General features: G+C 44.9%; 1 protein-coding gene across 1 annotated transcript in view; it reads right to left on the bottom strand.

The window, feature by feature from the left end:
* Positions 1–3,372, bottom strand: part of LOC137373237 (LIM homeobox transcription factor 1-alpha-like) — a 47,083-nt gene extending 43,711 nt beyond the window's left edge. Inside the window, exon 1 of the mRNA XM_068038088.1 lies at positions 2,889–3,372. Coding sequence (XP_067894189.1) covers positions 2,889–3,372 — 484 coding nt within the window. The remainder of the gene's footprint in view (positions 1–2,888) is intronic.
* Between the last annotated feature and the right edge of the window lie 15,767 nt (positions 3,373–19,139).

Genomic DNA, 19,139 nt, shown 5'->3' with positions numbered 1-19,139 from the left:
TACCTAAAACAGATGATCTGCTCATTGTGTTTGTGGGCGCTTGTTGTGTACAAATTGGCTGCTGCATTTCCTACATTACAACAGTGGCTACACTTCAAAGCTGAAGTGCTTCGGGAAGGCCGAAGGTCATGAAAGTGCAGATTCTTTCTTTAACACTGAGTGCAGGCATCTAGATCGGGCCAGAGTCGCTGATAAGGTAAAATTAATTTTCGTTAAAGGGAAGGGAAAGTCTAGGGAGACCTCAGTACAAAAAAAGGACTTGGCAATCAGCTGTGTTCAAGAAATAAAAATTAAAAAAAATCATATGACACAAATGGTATCTGTGCATATGCTTTCTGTCCATCCCCTCACACGTAGGCCCATTTATCCCATTCGATTAGCTCGCGCACATTTCCCCAACAATCTTTGACAAAAAAGTAAAAAGGAAAACCAGACAGGTCGAACATACAAAGAAACTCCCCCCACCAACAAAATATATATTTTTTATGAACAGAAGTGTCAGAGTAGCTGTGGACAATGGCTTACAAAATAACACTGGGGGAAGGAGGATGTGTTGGATTGGCAGCGGGGGGGGAGCGGGATGGGGGTGTGGGCGGGTGTGGGAGGGGGTAGCGGAAGCAAGCCAGTTATCTCCTGTTGCTTTTTTAGCCTTTGGTTGGACCTCAGGATTTTCCTCAGAGCAATTAGTCTATATCTGACTTCAGGAAATTATAGCAATTAGATTTGGCAGTCTTAAAACTTAAAAGGGGCACATCAGGTTAGTGCAGGTTAATCTTAGCAACTGAACAATGCATTCCACACAAGAAGGTAATGTGCTGCTATCTTTATCAAACAGCATATTCCCTGAGTCACTGCGAAGAGTAGTGTCTGGACCCAATTTGGAGCTCTCCAACGCCAGGAAGACCAAGGTTGCCAACTCCAATTGGATGTAATTCTGAGAGTTTCATCACATGACCGCTCACCTCAACAGCACTGTGGAGTCAAACAGCCTTTTTCCCCCAATAACTAATCAACAAAAGTATTCAAAGAATGTGAAAAAGTCCATTTCTTTAAAGCCCCCTATGAGTTTTCCTCAGGTTTTTTGCGCCCAGTAGTGTCTTGGAGATTAACATTCAATTCCTGGAGATACCAGATACCAATCCTGGAGGGTTGGCAACGTGAAGGAAGACATGCTAGCGCTGGGTGCTCTGTATACTTTACCAAGAGCATTTCCGTCAGATGGAGTTGGCAGCTCCACATCCCAAGAGGAGGTCTAGGGATCCAGCGATATCAAACTGCAGGTCTCGCCAAGGGTGGAAATGCTCTATCTTATTTCACACTGATGCTTAGAGACTCGTTCAAACCCTTTAACTCTCCTTATAACAATAACTTGTATTTATGTAGTGCATTTAACATAGTAAAACGTCCCAAGGTGCTTCACAAGAGCATTGTCAAACAAAATTGACAGCTAGACACATAAGGAGATATTAGCGTAGGTGACCAAACATTTGGTCAAAGAGGTAGATTTTAAAGGAGGATAGAGAGGTAGCAAGGTGAAAAGATTTAGGGAGGGAATTCCAGAACTTGGTAGCTTGGCAGCTAAAGTCACGGCCGTTAATGGTAGAGCAAGTAAAATTGGAGATGCTTAAGAGGTCAAAATTGGAGTAGTGCAGAGATTTTGGAGGGTTGTCGGGCTGGAGGAATTTACAGGGATAGGGAGGGTGAGGCCTTGGAAGGATCTGAAAACAAGAATGGGAATTTTAAAATTGAGGCGTTGCTGGACTGGGAGCCCATGTGGATCAGTGAGTACTGGTAATGATGGGTGAACAGGGCTTGGTGCGAGTTAGGGTGCGGGCAGCTGAGTTTTGGTTGAGCTTAAGTTTACGGAGGGTGCAAGATGGGAGGCTGGACAAGAGTGCATTGTGATAAAGCCGCATGAAGCCAAGCTGCTACAGTGGGTTCAAGACTGTTCTTGGACTCGGATGCAGTGTGTAGGAAACTCCACCGTCTCATAAATCAATACTTCAAGGAATGATTTTTTTCAAAGTCACCACAAAATTAAAAAATGCCAATTCTTTTCAATCACTGCCAGGGTACCCTTCCTGTACATTCCTGCCAACATTTATGTTTCCTCGATCCTACCACGGACTGAATTGTGTTTTTTTTAAAGGGATGAGGCTTGCCCTTTGTCGAACTGAGGGATGAGCGTGCCAGGAGAAAGATGTTAAGGGGAATTTCCAAACACACAATTTGTTTGGGCCAGCACTCCAAGGAACCAAATTCCTGCAGTGTTATTTGAACACATCTAAAATAGGTGGATCAATGCCTGCCTATAAGTACCTCTGACAGTACCTGCAGCTCTCGCAAGAAAGAAAGGTAGAAAAGGAGGACTTGTATTTCGATAGCACCTTTCACAACCTCAGGACGTCCCAAAGCGCTTTACAGCCAATGAAGTACTTATCAACTGTAGTAGTACGACTGTAGTGTAGGAAACATGGCAGAAAATTTATGCACAGCAAGGTCCCACAAATATAATGGGCCCAGACTGATTGGGACCAACATTTTCAGTCATTGCTGAGTGAGGGAGTAAGACAAAAAGATAACCTTACCCAGTTAGTAATGTCGAGCTCAGAATTATACTTCATCCTGCAGACAATATCGTCTCCCCGACACAAATCCTAAACTGTGCAGCAACCTCCTTCATCAATATATCATACTTACAGAATCACATAGCGCAGAAGGAGGCCATTCGGTCCATTGTGTTGGTTTTGGCTCTCTGAAAAAGCTATCCAATTAGGCCCACTGCCACCCCCACCCCCTACCCCTCCACCCCCTACCCCTTCGCTGTACTGTCAAAAAACGGGTTAGCCAAGATTGGAGCATTGCGGCCGATGGTGGATTTTGGTTACCTGAGTCTGAGGCGGCTGGACTGACCAGGCTCAGCAGCTCCCGCTCCTTCTCGTAGTCGCTCTTGCAAAGCAGTTGCCCCTCTTTCAGCACAAACTCGTCTCCTTTCTGGAGCTGCCTCTCACACACGCAGCAGCAGAAGCAATGCAGGTGGTACACGCTCTTCTGTGCCCGCATGACGAACTCGGTGGGGGGGATGGCCTCCAGGCAGCCACTGCACTTGGCTGCAAAAATCCTGCAGAGACAAGAGTAAAGAGCCTGTTGAGTGTGGGACCATTTTGTAGCAGTGCAGATCAAGTCCTTCACATTGCTGCACTTTTTACTTTTCTTTTTAGCTGATTTTATCTTCTCTTGTTTTACTGCTTTCACCTCATTTTCCCTCTCAGGCTCCGACTTCCTTTCAGGTTTGCCCCAAATCAGCTCTTCATCGAGCTGCTGGGAGTTGTATGAGAACCTCCAGGAGGGAGGTTTCCAACCCCACCCCATTCCCTGTAGGAAGATGGTAGGCCTCCACCAAAAGTATGAACAAAGGACTTTTGACCCTTCAGTCCAAGGTTATTTGCAAACATGCTAACAATCTGCATATACATGGATAGATCAAGCATCTGCAGGTGGGCAAGAGATGAAAATCATGCAGCTGATCCTCCATCGCTGAATGTGAAAATCTACACTCGAAATTACCATTATATATCTACAATAGGCACGAATTTCACAATCAGGATTAGTAACAAAGAATTTTAATATATAGTGATAATAATCCCATTGCACTCAAACTATAGGCCATAGACCAATATTCACGACTGGTAATGAATTATTTCCCAGGCCTGCCCATTTACCTCCCCTCTCCTCACTATCCCAGGCCCCAAACACTCCTTTCAGGTGAAGCAGCGATTTACTTGTACTTCTTTCAATGTAGTATACTGTATTCGCTGCTCACAGTGTGGTCTCCTCTACATTGGGGAGACCAAGCGCAGACTGGGTGACCGCTTTGCGGAACATCTCCGCTCAGTCCGCAAGCAGGACCCTGAGCTTCCGGTTGCTTGCCATTTCAACACTCCCCCCTGCTCTCATGCTCACATCTCTGTCCTGGGATTGCTGCAGTGTTCCAGTGAACATCAACGCAAGCTCGAGGAACAGCATCTCATCTACCGATTAGGCACACTACAGCCTGCCGGACTGAACATTGAGTTCAATAATTTCAGAGCATGACAGCCCCCCATTTTACTTTCATTTTTAGTTATTTTTTCTTCCTTTTTTTTACATTCTTTTTTACATTTTTTACTATCTTTTTTTGCATTTATTTCATTTCATCTTAGTTTGTTCAGTTTGCTTACCCACTGTTTTTTTTCAGGTTTTTTTTCAGGTTTGCACTTGCTGCTGTTCAATATTCAGTGTATTAACAGCTAATCTGTACTAATGCTTTGTCTTTCAACACACCATTAACATATTGTTTGCCTTTGCTCCGTGACCTTTTGGTCAGCTATGTGGCCTGGTCCAATCTGCACCTTCTCCTTTGTTATCTCTTGCCCCACCCCCACCTCACTTGCTTATAATCTGTGACTTTTCTAATATTTGTCAGTTCCGAAGAAGGGTCACTGACCCGAAACGTTAACTCTGCTTCTCTTTCCACAGATGCTGCCAGACCTGCTGAGTGATTCCAGCATTTCTTGTTTTTATTTCCCAGGCCTACTGGTCAACTTTTACTAGTTTCCTAGGTTGGCTTGAATCAATTTATACAACCACTTTATTTCCTGAGGGAGACAACCAGAGGTACAGCAGCCAGGGTGATAAATTCTTGCCAACCCCAAAAGGCAATGAAGCAAAACTCCAGAGGATGAATCCAACCTTTCAGTATAGCACAATATAACTATGGCCATCCTTCCAACACCCCAGTGTGTTCTATCGAGCTTTTGTTACACCCTGCGTCTATCCATATGGCCTGGGATGCCGTTCTTTGTAGATGAGGTACTGCAGACATAAACCTGTTATCCCACCATGGTAACATACATTACACTGAAGCACCATTCACACCTAGCATTTTGCATTTCTTATGCCATTACTCTGCTGCTACTCCAAGTCATCAGAATGGCAGCTTCATTCCCATTGTCTTTTCATTGTTTCATCGTCAGTTACCCTCCTCCAAATCAGCAAACATGTAGATATTCCATGTGATCTCAGGATTAGAGGATGTAAATGCACAATACTTAAGCCTTAAATTAAGACTAAAGATTAATGTAACTGTGTGAGATAGACTTCCATCAACAGCATTTAACTCTCAACATTTATTGCCTTCAAACACATGCAGGGCAAATACATTCCTAAGAAAGATTTTGTTAAAAGGTTCTACATTACTGATCATAACACTAACCCATAGAGATCCGATGGTCCTAGGGCTGAGTTGCAATTTGTGCAGAGTTAGCTGATTTCAGCAAGGGGATGCAGTGTGGGCTAGGGGAGGGGAAGAAAAGTCAGCCGGCCTTCCTGTTCCCAGTGGTTCTCTTGTGAAATCCCTGAAAAAGGTGTGTTTTTGGGGGTGGTGGATCTGAACAAGAGTCAGGTTCATCTATAACAACTGTTATGGTGGAATAGCCTGTTGAAACTCAGTGTCTAGATTCATGGACGAAGAACGGTCAACTGGCAAGATAACACAGGGCTGTCTGCAGCCATGAAACTGAAGGTCCTAGGAAAAGTCAGTGCCTCTGGGAAAGAAGGGAAGAAAATTGGGGGAGGGGACAAATTAATCATGAACAAATATGGGATTGAAAGTAGTCAGGTTAAGTAGCAAAGAACAAGTCCTTTGTACCACACTATGGTCCTAAATCTGTTGGGACTATAGGGACATCACCTGTGGAACAGGACTGCAGTTTATCTTCATTAATTTTGGAAGCAGGAAGACATTTCTCAAATCTTAATCTTCTTTCTTTGTTTCCCTCAAGAGATAAGTCAGAGGCTACAAAGGTACAACCTGTTAGATGGAGCCAAATCAATCAGATGAACGGGCCTCTCCTTGTTCTGTACTTTCCCATGTTGCTACTGCATGGAATTGTGGTGACACTGTGCCTCATTTGGAAATATTACCAAGAACACAACAGAAAACATTTGGAAATTAAGAAACTAAACTTCAAGCTTGGTTTTTACATCCTTTCCACAAGTTTTAAATTGCTCTGTTCCCTTTCTAATTAAAGAGACTGACAGTGGCTTTTGATTTCAAGTTGAAAGTAGTTAATTTCAACAACTGACTGAGTGATTGATGTTAAATTGTTACAGTTAGATCAATATTTTCAAGACGTAATTATTATTTCGCTGCTGACTGCATAGGCAGTGTGAATTTTATCCAGTGACTTAGCTACAGACTATTTATATATAGATTTTATTGTGTAGTTTTTTAATCAAAGATATAAGATAGACACAACAAATAATACATATCTCCAATATCAACTGAGGATGCAGAAAGTGAGCTTCTGCTACAATGCAGTTCATGTGTATCTCAGTATTAGCTCCTGTACATGTACAATGCACAGCGAGTAAAAAGGAACTATTTACTCCCGTCTGGTACTGTTCGGCCTGTGTGGGTCTCAGTGTCAGCTCCTGTACCAGTTCAGTACAGCCTGGGTAAAAGGAATGATTTCCGCCTGTTTGGTACATATTCTACAAATAATAAGCAGCAGAACAACTTGAATTGCTCTCCCATGGTGAACTGGGCAGACAGTGCACCTCTCCATACCTATCCATGCAGTTTGTGTGTTTTGTATGTGCCATGCCATGATACCCGAGGTTTTCAGCTGCTGCAAACCAGCCCCTCCCTCGCTGAGCTGAATGTCAGCACGATTTAAATTACAGGAGACAGACAGGAGAAAATGAAGCCTCACACAGTCCCCGCTCGCCCAACATGTGTTATTAGCTGCGTCACCATGGAGATGGCAAACCCAGTTTAATAAAAAGAAAATATGCTTCTGCAGATCTACACCCCCCCTTAATCTGTTTAATCGACCCTCGCTAATCTGTTTAAGAAGCTGCTGCATAATCTGCGCCATTGTTAAGTAAGCAAGTGTGGAATTTCTTCCGCAGCTCAAAGCTTAGCAACAGATCGGGGGAGGGGAGGGTGAGTGACAATATTTAAACATCTGATTAATGAAACATGGCTGGCAATCAATCATCTCTAATCACTAGTACGGGACTACACTTGGAGCCAGTTTTGTATTTGATAACTAAGTGGGGGGGTGGGGGGGGGAGGAGGTGGTGGATGGGGGCAGAGGTTGATGGGACAGAGAGGGTGGAGGGAGGGAGAGTATGGCCAAGCATTGCTGCTTTAAGTGTCAAGTAACTCAGGAATACAGGTAACATTGAGCTTCCTTTGTACTCTCAAGTGTGAGATAGCCAAGGTCTTATTGCACTGAGGTGCAGCCAGGACTCCTGGATGCAGTCCCTTCTGGGTCATCAGGCACTTCAGCAGTGATGACACAAGAGAAGCTGGGTACCAGTCGTAAACATCACCTTTACACTCCCACTTCCATGGTACTATCACAATGAGAACTCCATATCCATGAGGGCTCAGTGGGCAGGTTTGGTGTCAAGTGCGAAGTTACACAATACAAAGTCCCACAGTCACAGAATCATACAGCACAGAAGGACACCACTTGGCCTATTCTGCCTGCACTGAGTCTTTGTAAGAACAATTAGTCCCACTCTTTTCTCACAGCCCTGCAAATGTTTCCTTTGCAGGTATATATCCACTTGCCTTTTGAAAGTTATTATTGAATCAGCTTCCACCACCCTTTCAGCTAGTGCATTCTAGGTCATAACAACTCTATCCTAGCTAGATTGGTTGGGCTGCTACAGTTGATCCTTTCGACTAATAGAGCTTGGTAAGGGGGAATCAAACAGGGTTCCCACTGCTACTTGATATCCTGTGACTCTGTGAATAGTGTGCTTGTCGGCGTTAGGTGAGAACCTGGTCGGAGAGGTTTAGGGAGGAAATTCCAAAGCATCTGGCCTAGATAGCTGTCCATTGTAGAGTAAATGAAGTGGGGGATACACAAGAGGCTAGAATTAGAGGAATGCAGATATTTTGGAGTGTTGTAAGGGCTGGAGAGGGTTACAGAGATAAAGAGATCCATTATCAATCTCATTCGAGTAAAACTTGGTGACATTTGTAAATACAGTGCTTTGAAAGATAGATCTTAAATCTTCAGATGTTTCCTCCAACCGGCAATACAAATTTAAGCCAAGGATAGATTTTCAGGCAGTGACAATCTCCATCAAATACAGCAAGGTGGGTACATTTTCCCTAGTTTTAAACTGCCAATACTTTTCCTTTATTTGATTCCCATCTTGGGGGAGTAACCTCCCTGGGCCATTTCCCCTTGCCCTCTTTTTACTTAGAGTATCAATCAGTGATGGAGATCTGACTGTAAGAGATAGAGGCCGACTGCTCGAGCACCAGATCAGCTACACAGGGCATAACCTCAATACAACTCTCTCATACTACACTAACAATAGGCTTCCTGCAGAATCATACACTCAAAGCCTACTGCTTCCCACAATATTCAATCGAGGTGTTTAAAATGATGGCGCAATGGGACAGAGGAGATTGAAACAGACTGTCCCCAGTGGTTGAGGGTCTCGAACAGGGGGATAGAGATATCAGAGATTTTGGGCAGACAGCAGGAAAAACCCTTTGACACAGAGGGTTGTGAGGCTGTGGAATTCACTACCCAAGTTAGTGATCGAAGCGGAGACCATGTCAGCATCTATGAATAGGGGAGATAGATAGTTGAAGGAAAGAGAGGATGATACAGGGATATGGGAACAGAATGGGAATGTGGGATTAGAACTACTGTCCGTGTGAAGGGTAAACACTTATAATGTCATTTCTTTGTAATTCTATGTAAATAAAAAATGGAAAAGATTTTTTTAATTGCAACAACCCACAGTACAAATGCTTAAAGATCAAGGCACAATTTAACATTCCCAGGAGATGAAAAAAACATGTCATTTGGAATGGACTAGACTAGGTCCCCATGTTTACTTAGCTGCAGCAGGTGCATTTAACTCTGTATTTTCACCGACTATAGGCAGAACAGCTAAAAGGCTGCCTGTCAAGGTGTCAATGGCTGCACAATAATGTAAAAACACCAGCAGCTGAGAGTGGGCATTGACCTGTAGCAAGCTGATCTATTTAATTTTACATTGTGTTTATGCGGATCTAATGTATACTTGGTCTGTACATTATTTGTGTCTGTTCTTTTATTTTAAAATCACGTCTGGATTATAATTTGCTCAAGGAGAGAAAATTTGTGAATTTTCATTACAGACAGTGGGAAGGCTGGCACTGTAGGGAATGGGAAACTTCCCCACATTTTTAATCCAATCTTAGCAACAAACTCTCCCAGGGCAGATACAGCACAGGTTAAATATAGAGTAAAGCTTCCTGTACTGTCGCATCAAACACTCCCAAGATATGGACAGCACAGTTTAGATACAGAGTAATTCTCCCATTGCAAACTAGAGTAAAAAAACTAAAAGGGCGGTCATCATCCTGCTGCCAAAGAGGGGCGATCTCTGCCTGCTTAAAAATTGGCGTCCGGTCTCCCTCCTCAGCACGGACTACAAGATCTTTGCCCGGGCAATGTCCACCCACCTGGGCTCCGTGCTGACCCACATGATCCACCCTGACCAATCCTACACAGTCCCAGGCTGGTCCATCCAGGACAATATTCGCCTGCTCCAGGACCTGATCCATCTTTCCCAGAGGACTGGCCTGTCAGTCACCTTTCTCTCCCTCAATCAGGGGGAGGTGTTTGACAGGGTGGATCACAAATATCTTTTTGGGACTCTGCGCGTGTTCGGCCCAGGTCCGACTTTTATATGCCACCGCAGATTGTCTGGTCAAAGCTAACGGGTCCTTGACGGCGCCCATCGCTTTGGGAGTGTCCATCAGGGATGGCTCATGTCCAGCCAATTATATACCAATTGCGTGGAGCCGTTCCTGTGCCTGCTTCACAGGAGGTTGACGGGATTATCTCTGCGCAGGCCAGGAATGTGGGTCATCCTCTCAGCTTATGCCGATGATGTGCTCCTCATGGTCACAGAACCCATTGACTTGCAGAGGACGTGCGAGTGCCAGCAGACATTTTCTGCTGCGTCCTCCGCAAGGATCAATTGGGAGAAATGTTCCGGACTTCTGGTAGGTCAATGGCGGGTAGACTACCTGCAGGAGGAGGTAATGCCTTTTGTGTGGAGCATCGCGCACCTCCTCTGTCTGGGAGTCCACCTGAGCCCCGCTGAGGAAGCCTGGCCAGCAACCTGGCAGGAGTTGGAGGCGAAAGTCACCACTCGGCTGGGGCACTGGACAGGACTGCTCTAAGTGCTTTCCTACAGTGGCCGAGCGCGGGTCATAAACCAACTGGTGGCCTCGATGCTGTGGTGCCGGTTGGTCACTTGGTCCCGCCCCAAGCATTTGCCACCAAGATCCAGAAGAAGCTCGTCGATTTCTTCTGGGACAAGAGGAAACACTGGGTCTCTGCTGTGGTCCTGAGTCTCCCGATTGAGGAGGGCAGCCAGTCGCTGGTGTGCGTCCGCACCCAGGCTGTGACTCTCCACCTTTGGACCCTGCAGAGATACCTGTACGTCGAGCGTCCTCCCAGATGGTGTGCGCTGGCGAAGTAATTTTTCCGCCAGGGGCACTGCCTTCAAGATGATACACAGCTCCCAGCAGCAAACATTAGCTGCGTCTCTCTGAGGGAGTTGCCTGTCTTTTACCGGAATCTATTCAGAGTCTGGAACATGGTCAACTCCAGTCAGGGTGCTCCCCTGCTGGCGGAGGAGAGGGCCTTGGTTGTCCAAGCGGCCAGCTCTGGGGATGGACCGACATGTGGAGGAGTAGCCAAAGCCTCCAGGACGCCCCTCACTGCAGCTGACAAGGTGGCTCAGGAGTGTGGAGATCCGGTGCCACACAACCTGAGCCATCTCTCAGAAATGCCCTCCGTGCCATTCCACACTGTGAGAAGGCATTTCTTGTACAGGCTGCTCCTGCACTCCACTACTCTCCACTTCCTTGCCCTCGTCTGCCACCCAGACAGACTGTGGTGGTCCATGTTGCCATCTGGCGGCAAGGGGAAACCCCAGTGGAGGTCCCTCTACACTGGAGTCCTCTCCCTTTACATCGGGGACCTGGGGTGGAGGGTGCTGCACAGGGCAGTCCCGTGCAATAGACTTTTAAGTAGGTTCACGGACTCCCAGGCTGTCGGTAATTTCTGTGGCCTGGATGAGTCCGTGTTCCATGTATATACGGAGCGTGCGAGGTTGCAACCCCTCTGAGTATTTAACGGGGCTGCTCCTCAAGCTTTGGTTGCACTTCAGCCCCACGTTCCTGATCTTTGGACATCCAGTGCTGAGGGGGGGCGGTAGGCTGGGAGGAGGATCTCCTCGTCAGTCTGCTCCTGGGCCTGGCCAAGGTGGCAATTCACAGGTCCAGGTTTTGGGCCACAGGGCATCCATCCACCCTTACTGCCTGCCCCTCTTCCGAGGTTACATTCGTGCCCGGGTATCCCTGGAGAAGGAGCATGCGGTGTCCGTCAGTTCATTTGAGGCCTTCCGTGACCGGTGGGCACCGCAAGGGCTGGAGTGCAACATAGATGCAGAGAATTGTATTTTAATTTGCGTTCTTGTTTTATTTATTTGATTTTAATAAAGATATTTATATAAAATGCATATAAAGGGGGCCTGAGGAATAAAGGCCCCATCGACAAAACTAAAAGGGGCCTGGGTTATAAAGACCACCTAAAAAATACAAAAAAAAAGATTATATACAGAAATAAAAATGGGGTTAGTTACAGAGTAAAACTCCCTCTACACTGTCCCAAATAGCATTTGCACCACCAAAAGGAGTTTGGTGGCGACCTCTGGAAATATTTTATGCTTGGCTAAGATCAGGATTGGACTCATTTACAATGCTCTCCCTGGTCAAAGAGCCAGTTTACGCTCTCTGTCTCGGCACACACATAAACATAGCCACTTAGGTGGTGAAGTGAGAGGCACTGTTGGTGTCTGGGGAACCATACCCATTGGAGAGGCTGGAGAAAGTTGGGGGAACAGAGTCTGCTTCTCGACTGTCTCTGGCTAACAGTTATAAACCAGAACATGCAGGGATATTAGAGGATTGATGGACAGCAATCAGCGGCCTTTGCAGTTCAGAAGTATGCAGTGATTTGAAGAAATGCAATCATCCTGAAGTGCTTTCTGTGTAGCTGGATGTCATTGTAAGGATGGAGTACTTCAGAGTAGTTTACCCTTTGGATTAAGGGCCTCTCAAGTAGATTACACCAATGTTCAGTGGTTTTAATGTGTTGAAGTGTGAGGTTGGTACACAGAGTCAACCAGGCTTCAGCAGCCTGTTCCCACTCTTCACAGACACTCTTGAGTGCATGGGTAATTGGAGCCCTGATCCCAGGAGGTCTGCCCCACAAACTTCAATCATTTGCATTTCTTCCTCTTAGTGAGAAAAAGACCACAATGTGGGGGAGTGGAACTGTTTCATTACTCAAGGCAAATGGGCCTCTGGGTAGAACTTGTTCTGAAGTGAGAAGAAGTTGCAAAATACAGGAAGTGTTATCTCGGAGAGCCTGGCATTCTGGGTAGGTGTACAACAGTTTTACTCGGTATCTAAAATAAAAACAAGAAATGCTGGAACCACTCAGCAGGTCTGGCAGCATCTGTGAAAACAGAAGCAGAGTTAACGTTTTGGGTCAGTGACCCTTCTTCGGAACCGACAAATATTAAAAATGTCACAGGTTATAAGCAAGTGAGGTGGGGGTGGGGCAAGAGATAACAAAGGAGAAGGTGCAGATTGGACAAGGCCACATTTTGCTTTTATTACTTGGTATCTAACCTCAGTGTTTGTGCTCTTGGACTGTTTCATAGGACAGTGTAGAGGGAGCTTTACTCTGTATCTAACCCCTTTTTTGAAGATGGCCTTTATGCCCCAGGTGCCTTTTATGTATTAACCTGTTTTTCTTTCTCTCTGTATCTATCCCGTGCTGTACCTGCCCTTGGAATGTTTGATGGGACAGTGTAGAGGCAACTTTACACTTTAATGAACCCTTTTTATTAGAGGGAGCTTTATTCTGTATCTAACCTGTGCTGTACCTGTCCTGGGAGTGTTTGATGGGACAGTGTAGAGGGTGCTTTACTCTGTGTTGAACCTGCGCTGTACCTGTCCTGGGAGTGTTTGATGGGACAGTGTAGAGGGAGCTTTATTCTGTATCTAACCTGTGCTGTACCTGTCCTGGGAGTGTTTGATGGGACAGTGTAGAGGGTGCTTTACTCTGTGTTGAACCTGTGCTGTACCTGTCCTGGGAGTGTTTGATGGGACAGTGTAGAGGGTACTTTACTCTGTGTTGAACCTGTGCTGTACCTGTCCTGGGAGTGTTTGATGGGACAGTGCAGTAGGGCAGAGGGATCTTTACACTTTATCTGACCCAACTTGTGCCTAATCTGGGAGACCTTAGTGTTGACACAAGGTGCCTGAAAGGAAAAATGATTGGTTTGAAAACTGCTTGCGTTACGTAGCAAATAAATTAGTGGCATAAATAATATTGTTGCAAAGCACTATTCCACCTATGTGAGAGAACAACCTTATAAGAACTTCTCATTCTTAAGAATTAGCATTTAGAAAGAAAATCCAAAACAGGTGAGTTCTTACTCTCACCTGCAGAAGGCATTAGATGTAACCATAGTAACCACCTCCCAATAGGTGCTGCTAAGCATTCTGGAAAAATCAACTGCACAATAAAAATCACACAGTAATATCAAGAAAGGCCAGTACCAGCTCACCTACTGCCTCAATGGTATTGAACAATACAGGCCAGAAAGGTGTTTGGTTCAATTCCCCCTCTGTGCCCATGTATCTGGTCTCAGGGAGGGCAACAGTAAAGTGGAGTTAGAGTAGGACTTAGCTTCTTTGGGTAAAGGTAGGGGGAAAACTATCAGGCAGGATTCCTCTAATCATGGTTGTAAAGAGTGACCCCTCCCCCCTCACCCCAAACCCAGCAAGTGAAATAAGCTGTTAAACATTCCATTGCCACTCATGCTCCAGAGTCACATATGAAGACCAGGCAAGATGCTGTGTGTGCAGCTGATATGGAAGTATTTGGTGGGGCAGTGTAGAGGGAGCCAATTCCCACTTCAGCTGCTTAGGCCCTAAGCTCTGGCACTCCCTCCCTGAACCTCTCCCTCTCTCTTTCCTCCTTTAACATGCTCCTTAAAACCTACCTCTTTGACCAAGCTTTTGATTACCTGCCCTAATATCTCCTTGTGTGTCTCGGTGTCAAATTTGGTTTGACAATGCTCTTGTGAAGCACCTTGAAACTTTTTAACTACATTAAAGGCGCTATATAAATACAAGTTGTTGTTGTAGACATTGTGCGACCTGCATATTATGATCATTCCACAAGACACCGGCAGAGGGGCCCATCAGAATGTTACTTGAATAAGCAAAATGTCTCTGCTATTATATAACTGACACATGACTGAACACCTTGGGTAGGCCTTTCCTTTGAGAGGTCTTGCGTCATTGGCCATCTTAGTCGTGGTTAAGCCATGTCTCAGGAGCCAACCTTGCTCCATTGAGCAGTTGGGGACCCCTCTATGGGTGTGTATCGAGACCACGTGAAGAAACCAAACATTCACTCAACAGTTGGCACTCACCATCCACCCATGGATGAAGCAGCAGTTCTTTCAGTCTACAAAAGGAAGGGCCTCTGCTTACACATGAATGGCAAGGCAGGCATTATCATTGGCCCTTCACACTTGGCAAACCCCTTACAACTGAACAAACTGAATAGCTCCATCCGCTTGTTGTTGTGTGCCAGTGTTTAACATTAAGGACACAAACCATCTGCCCTCCCGCTATTCAAAACAGAGGCAAGTGGTATCGGACAAGAGGCTGGGATTTTTGGCTTGCTCACTTTCTCTGCTTACCCTTTCAGCACACAGATGCCTTATACCGCCCACTGCCTGGCTGCTGTAGCCTCTGGTGATCCTACACAAACTCCCACACAAAGACAATGTACTTGTCCATTTGGTAATTCCTTTGTGCTGTTTTTGTGCTGTTTAAGAACAGTTGGCTGGTTTAACAGGATTATCTTCTTTGTGTTCTTCCCCCAAAGGCAGTTTTAGTACATTATTAAAGATTATAATTGCTAGTTTCTTAGGACACGACACGCACCCACTCACTCACCCCCCACATCTACCCAATCATTCCCAACTGAAGTGTGAGTTGCATTTCTTTATCCTACCACATAGGGAGCTGCAAACCCCTACATGCCTACAGACCAAAGATCTCTTGTCAGGAGTGTTCCCGTTCACTGCTATCATGTGCAATGCAAATATTTCATTACTTAATCCCAATTTAAAGCATTTTATATATATTTATTCTTTACAAAAGTCTGGTCTCCAAGCATCAATTTTCCATTCTTGTGACATTCTGAGGGTCATTTTCACCTTCACCTCTAGGGTGGCCAATTGATGAGTTGAAAATCAGGTCGGCTTTATAATGGAGCTGATGGTGAAGGTGAACATTACCTCCTGTATAACTCAGTCACAATATTGTATCAAATATCCCCATCTCACACCGGTTAACAATTTAAAGAAATATCTAATTTTGAATGAAAGGAATTATAGTGTGAGTTCCTCTAGCCTGTGCTACCAGCCAGAAACAATGGTCAAAGGGGGTGCGAGTCAAAGCTACAGGACTATTGTGTCAATTCTCTAACCAGGCCCTGTTACATTTCCCTGAACCAATGGGATACAATGGAAAGTGACACTTCCAGCTGAGCGGGCCACTATTTTGCTGACATACAAACTAACTGAGCTGGTTTAGCTGGCTGCAGGAGAAAACTATCGAGCAGATGTCAGAATGCAAAGTAGCACTGCCGCTGGATGTCTCAAGGTTGAGGTGTTGGCATATAGATGGTGAAAAAGCCACATCTGGCACAAGGTAATGGGGCCTTTAAACATACCAGCTCTCTCTTGCTTGTAAAATTAACCACTGACCAAGCTGAGAACCAACAATACCTGTGCTATCCTATGATACAGGCTAGAAAATATGACTTTGGGGATATTTGGGGTGATTGACGGTGGCTGTGGTGGCCCCCACCTTGGCGAATACCCCTAGATGGCAGCTGTATCTACAGAATTCTGGCCCACCAAGAGACAGTACCTTCAGGAGAGGAGGGGGTGGGAAAAATATATACAATGGCTGAGTTGATAATGTTGTCAATCCCAACAGGAGTCATGAGTTCAAGTCCCAGACCAGAGATTTGACCACATAATCCAGACGGTCACTCCAGTGCAGTGCTGAGGGAGTGCTGCACTGTCGGAAATGCCATCTCTCAGATGAGATATTAAACAAAGGCCCCGTCTGCCCTCTCAAGCAGATGTTGGATAAAGGAATAGAGTCATAGATCTAAATTTGCAGATGGGAGTAAGTTAGGAGGCACAGTAAGTTGTGTAGATGGGGGCAGGAAGTTACAAAGAGGCATAAACAAAGTGAGTGGGCAAAACTGTGGCAGATGGAGTTCAATATGGGAAAGTGTGAGATCATCCACTTTACATCAGAGAAAGATCATTTGGAATATTTTCCGAATGGGAAGAGACTAGGAGCTGCAGAGTAGCAAAGGACATCCATGTGCACAAATCATTAAAAAATAATAGACTGGTACAACAAGTTAATCAAAAAGGCAATTGGAATGTTTGCATTCCAGCTCCTTTGAGATAAAGGCTAAGGAGAGGAAGCTGTGCTTCCATTGTACAAAACTCTGATTAGACCCTATCTGGAATACTATGTTTAGTTTTGAGCACTGCACCTCCAGAAGGATATATTGTTCACAAAAGGGGTGCAGTGCAGATGCACCAGAATAGTACCATGAATTATAGAGTTAACTTATGAGAACAGGTTGAATAAATCTGGTTTGCATTCCCTTGAGTTTCGAGGATTGAGGGGGCACTTAATGGAGGTCTTTAAATTAATGAAGGCATTTGAAAGGAACGATACAGAGAAACTAGTTCCTCTGGTTAGGGGAATCAAGAACAAAGGGAGGTGAAAGCAGGAAGTGTTTTTTCAACAAAAGACTTGTGGAAATCTGGAACTTTCTTCCCAGAAGGCTATGGATGGGCGTCCACTGAAATTTCCAAGACTGAGATCGATAAGACTCTTGTTAGGTAAGGCTAACAAGGGATATGGAGAAAAGATGGGTAAATGGACTGCAGATCAGTCATATTCAAGGGGCTGAATGGTTTAGTCACGTTGCTATGTTTTTATGTAAAAGATCCTATGGCACTATTCGAAGAAGAGCAGGGGAGTTTTCCTGATGTCCTGGCCAGCATTTCAACTTCAAGCAAGATCACCAGAATCATTTATTTTATTGCTGTTTGTTGGACATTTCTGTGCAGAAATTGGCTGCCATGTTTCCTACATTTCAGCAATGACTACATTTCAAAAGTATTTTGTTGGCTGCAAAGTGCTTTGGGATGTCCTGAATTCATGAAAGATGCTATACAAATGCAAGTTCTTTCTTTGCACTGTAAACAGTAATGCCTGCTATTTATTTCCTTCAGCGATGGCCTTGTAACCTCTCTCGAAACAGTATGACAAGAATGCCTGTGGTTCTTAACTTGCTCCAGGGGTGGTAACATCACCATTATGAGCCTTCGAACAACAAACGCAGCTCAAAGACACCATTTTCTCCAACTAAGCATGAGCAAAATCATAGGGCATTCACTAAAAAACAGATTCAATCCTCCTGAAGGGAAAAATACATTGAAATGATGCGGTACTTTTATATTTAGCCTTTGTTCAGTGGTTTACGTTGCAGGAGGCTGGCATCCATTTTTACATTATTAAATTCTGTTTCCTGATTGCTAATCGTGGATCTGCAACAATACGGGTGAGTAATTCCATCATAGAGAGAAGACAGTCAGATTTAAGTGACATAAATGTCAGGGACTCATTCATGGCTATCACTCTCCCACAAGCTGAACTGCAGAAACCCACACAGATTTCATAACATCATACAGCACTGAAGGAGGCTATTGGGCCGATTGTGCCATTGCCCACTCTCTGAAAGAGCTAGCTAATTAGTTTTACACCCCTGCTCTTTCCCCATAGGCCTGCAATGTTTTCCCCTTCAAATATTTATCCAATTCCCCTTTGAAAGTTACTGAATCTGCTTCCAGCACACTTTCAGGCAGTGCATTCCAGAGTATAACAACTCACTGCATAAAAAAAAACTCCTATCTTCCCTCTGGATCTTTTGCTAATTATCTGAAATCTATGTCCTTTGGTTACCGACCCTCCTATCACTGGAAATGGTTCCCCTCTACTTAGTATATCAAAAACACCTCCATTAAATCTCCTATGCTCTAGGAAGAGCAACTCCAGCATCCCATTTAACTGGGTTCTGAACCTCTTCTCAAGGCATCATTTTGGTTTTATTCATCTCCTTAATTGCCCTTGAACTGAATGGCTTGCGAGGTCATTTCAGAGGGCATTTTAAGAATCAACCACATTGTGGGTTTGGAGTCACATGCAGGCCAGACCTGGTTAAGGACAGCAGATTTCCTTCCCTAAAGGACATTAGTGAATCAGATGGGTTTTTACAACAATTGACAATGGTTACCATTAGACCAGCTTTTTAATTCCCAGATTAATGAAATTCAAATTTCATCACCTGCTCGGGTGGGATTCAAACCCATGCCCCCAGACCTGTAGTCTGGGTTTCAGAGTTACTAGCCCAGTGGCATTACCACTACGCCGCAGCCGCCTCCTCTATCATTAACATCTCAAAATATTTCTTTCCTTTCTAAAGTCTGCTCTTGGCAGCAGCCTTCTGGAATCTGTTGTGAATGCACTGCATGTCACACCCTGGGAATGCAGCCTGTACTTTCCACTGTCTAGGACTACACATCTTGATCCAAGGATAATGAGTGTTGGCACACAAATTAAACATTTTTATTCCGTGGGATTAAGTGACATTTTACTGGCCGGGCAAGTCTCAGCTCACTCGAGCGACAAGAGAAAGCAGACATGAACTCACGAGGGTGTTATCATCTCCTCACTGGCCAAAGGAATAGAGTTGCATGCATAATCTCCTTCACCATCGAACGGGACTTATTACAATCGATTTTTAAGGGCTCAGTCTGGCAATGTGGGAAATATTACATGGTTTTACAGCACACTTCCCGATGGCCCACTT

Source organism: Heterodontus francisci, chromosome 8 (genome assembly GCF_036365525.1).
Source record: "Heterodontus francisci isolate sHetFra1 chromosome 8, sHetFra1.hap1, whole genome shotgun sequence".
NCBI lineage: Eukaryota > Metazoa > Chordata > Chondrichthyes > Heterodontiformes > Heterodontidae > Heterodontus > Heterodontus francisci.
This window is presented reverse-complemented; position numbering and strand designations above follow the sequence as displayed.